General features: G+C 42.5%; 1 protein-coding gene across 1 annotated transcript; it reads right to left on the bottom strand.

Moving 5' to 3' along the window:
* Positions 1-1076: 1076 nt before the first annotated feature.
* LOC149836579 (CBL-interacting protein kinase 5-like) lies at positions 1077-2865 on the bottom strand. The gene has a single exon (XM_090005445.1). The coding sequence runs from the start codon at positions 2863-2865 to the stop codon at positions 1561-1563; it is 1305 nt and encodes a 434-aa protein (XP_089861571.1). The 3' UTR covers positions 1077-1560.
* Positions 2866-3381: the final 516 nt, after the last annotated feature.

Here is a 3381-nt window from a genome sequence, read left to right on the forward strand (position 1 = left end):
GCATTATCTTGAGTATGTCCAGAATATGTGGGGGAATGAATAGGTCCAAAATGACATTGTCTCCATGTTGCTGTGGACTGATTTTCTGTCTTTGTTGTTTATTGTTATGCAAAACCACATCGGAAACGAAGCAGACCACAAGATAAAGTGAAGAAAAGAACAAGACACAAGATTTACGTGGTTCGACACTCAGACATGCATCCATGGGCGAAAGAGGAGCAAGAAATTCACTAGCACATGCGAGTAAATAAAGAAGCGAGATACATAACTCTCAAAACCCTAATCCTCAATACACGCTAAACTCTCATGCCCAACTCTCAAAAGGAGGCAGCTATATATAGGATGAAGGGTATAAAACCCTAACCGGTACAAAAGAAAAAATTATAAAATTGGACAGGTTCATACCTCCCGCAGCATCCCCGAAGGGGTTTGTGGAGGGCTCCAGTCTCGGGCCTAACGGCCTGATCCTTCGGCTACCATCATAAACCCCCATTGGAAATCCCATTGTACGGTCACCAAAATATTTTTGGATTGGGTTCAAAATTCAAGTCTCTCACAACATTTCTAATAGAAGCCATATAGTTTCACGGATTCCCATGGAAAGCTCTTACAATTTTTACAGCAATTTCATGCATTTGCTGTTCTTTGAAGTTCCGGTGGTCCCTTTGATTATGACATTTTACTTGATGTGGACTGTTGCAATCGAGGGCATAAGAAGAATATACCCTGGTCCAGGATCCATTTGTGGGTATATTTTGTTTTTTGGAGTTTTTTTTTTTTACAATTTGGATCTTAGTTAAGATTTTGATCCACATCAGTTAAGATTTATATTAGATAAGGTTTCTGGTTCTTTGTCAATAGATATTGAATGTAAATGATTGTCTGGAGAGTTGGATGAATCAATATCTAGTTATTTTCATTAATTTCATTGATTTTTCTATAGATCATAAATTAGCAGACCCAAGAGGATTGGCGTAATGGGATGGGGCCTAGACCGTTTGACGGGCAGTCTAGGTTCAAATCCCATGGGCATCACCCTGCTGTATAAGCTGAAGCTTGGCGACTCCCTGGGGTTGAGGGGTAAGCTCTCCTCAGAGTTTTACTCTGACATGGACAGAGACCTAAGTGCGGCAGGCTGAGCCAGCGTGGCCAGGTCTCTGCGCCTGGAGCGTTTTTTCCCAGTAAAAACAAAAAAATAAATAAATTGGGGTAGAATATATCATAGAGTAGTTTTCTACAAATTCGGCATCAGATTTGCAGGCTCCAGAAAGGCGAAAAAACAAAATATGAAAATAAAGAAAAGTGAGAAGGGCTAGTAGGTATTGAGAATCTAACATTTGGATACATGAATTTACATCCCAAGGGTGGAGCCGAATCATGATTTGCATTACATAATTAAGAAGGAAACTGAAACTGTTGCCATTCCTGCAGCAGATTGGTTTCCATCAATCTGAAAATTTATACCTGAATTTGAACAAGCTGCCAGTACAAGTTGGGCCTTTTTGAATTGACTGTATTGGAACACAGCCAAAGGTGGGATGGCTGTGGCTGTGGCTGCTGTTACCCCTGCCATGCCCAAACTATATCCTTCAGAGTAGGCTTGAGACCTTGATTGCAGAATTTCTGGTATTCCAACGTATCTCCCGACGATTTCTTCACCTCCACAACATGAAATGAAGGAGTTACTTCGAAGATTTCTGCATCAATACCCAACTGACCTTTCCTTCCTTCTTTGCTCCCCTGCAATTTCACCATTCCATCCTTCTTTCTCACATTGAATTTCTCTGTCTCTGCAATCTCCTCAAGCTTTGAGATAATTGTAGAAGCTGGTTTGGTGGTTGTGAACCTTGCCTCTTGCTTCATGTTGTTCTCCTTCTCAAACAACCCAGACAGATCAAAACCCGGAGACAAAGAAATGATGTCAAATGCATTCAAACAAGTGGGTTTTACTTGAATTTTCTCAACACTGGAAATGCAATCAGCAGATGTAGAAACAAAAGAAGCATCATTGTGATCAGAGGGGATCTGTTCCTGCTGCTCCTGAATTTCTACAGGCTTCAAGCCCTTCCTGAACCATGAATTCTCCATGATTTTAGCAATGGTGATTCTAGACTTTGGGTTTGGATCAAGAACTTTAGACAGAAGCTTCCGAACTTCAGGCGCAAACCATTGTGGGCACTTGAATTCTCCTTTGCTTATCTTTCTGTACATCTCAATGAGATTAGAATCATGAAATGGAGGATACCCAGCCAACAAAACAAACAGGATCACCCCACATGACCAGATATCAGCTTTTGCACCATCATAGCCTTTCTTGTGCAAGACTTCTGGTGCTACATAAGCTGGTGTTCCACATGCGGTGTGGAAGAGGCCATCGGTGCGCCGGCATTCGGCTAGCGTGCTCAGACCAAAATCAGATACCTTCAGGTTGCCGTTCTCATCAAGGAGTAGGTTCTCTGGCTTCAAGTCTCTGTGATAGACTCCCCTACTGTGGCAGAAGTCCACTGCACCGATCAACTGCTGGAAGTATCGCCTTGCTGCAACTTCCTTGAGCTTGCCTTTGGCCACCTTGCTGAAGAGCTCACCACCTTTCACGTACTCCATTGCTAAGTAGATCTTCGACTTGGTCGCCATGACTTCATGAAGCTTAACTATGTTGGGGTGGCGAACCAGACGCATGACGGAGACCTCGCGCTTGATCTGATCAATCATGCTCCCCTTGACGCTCTTGTCCTTGTCGATGACCTTGATCGCCACAAATCGGCCTTCGGCGAGGCTCCTTGCATGGTAGACTTTGGCAAAGGTGCCTTTGCCCAGCAGCTTCCCAAGCTCATACCTCTGCATCAGGATGCTGCTCTTCTCCATTTCTTTGGGTGGTGAAAGGAAAGAGAGCAACAATGCAGCTGTTGGATTTGTAGAAGAGCACTTGTTCTTTTTTCCCAGATAACCAGAAAAAACAACCTAATTCACTCGCGGGCTCACAGGTGTCAAGACAACTTGTGATGTCCCTTCAACTTGGTGACAACCAATTAACAGATGAGCAGAACCCTGGCGGGCTGGACCTCCTGTCACAAAAATTTGGTTCTCATATTTAATAATGAATCAATAATTGGATAATAGAAGAAGGAAAAAGAATAACATATATTATGCATGCAAAGATTGTAAATGGTGAATAAACCAACCAGAAAAGTCTGGAATGGAGAGAGGACAAGAGTTGAAGAGTAGCAAATCTTGTTAAAATTTGAGGGCGTTAGGTGTTTTCTTTAACTTCTCCCACCGGATTGTTAGGTAATAGAAGCAGTCAATAGTCATTGTCTTTCCGTAAAGGTTTAACTACAGTTTCCAAACCTCAGAAGGCATTTCTATGATTGGACAAAATTA

Source organism: Nuphar pumila, chromosome 5, assembly GCF_984573655.1.
Source record: "Nuphar pumila chromosome 5, dmNupPumi1.hap1.1, whole genome shotgun sequence".
Taxonomy (NCBI): domain Eukaryota; kingdom Viridiplantae; phylum Streptophyta; class Magnoliopsida; order Nymphaeales; family Nymphaeaceae; genus Nuphar; species Nuphar pumila.

Bases quoted from the DNA above. Each gene is read 5' to 3' on its own strand.
- LOC149836579 (XM_090005445.1), bottom strand. From the start codon at position 2,865: ATGGAGAAGAGCAGCATCCTGATGCAGAGGTATGAGCTTGGGAAGCTG.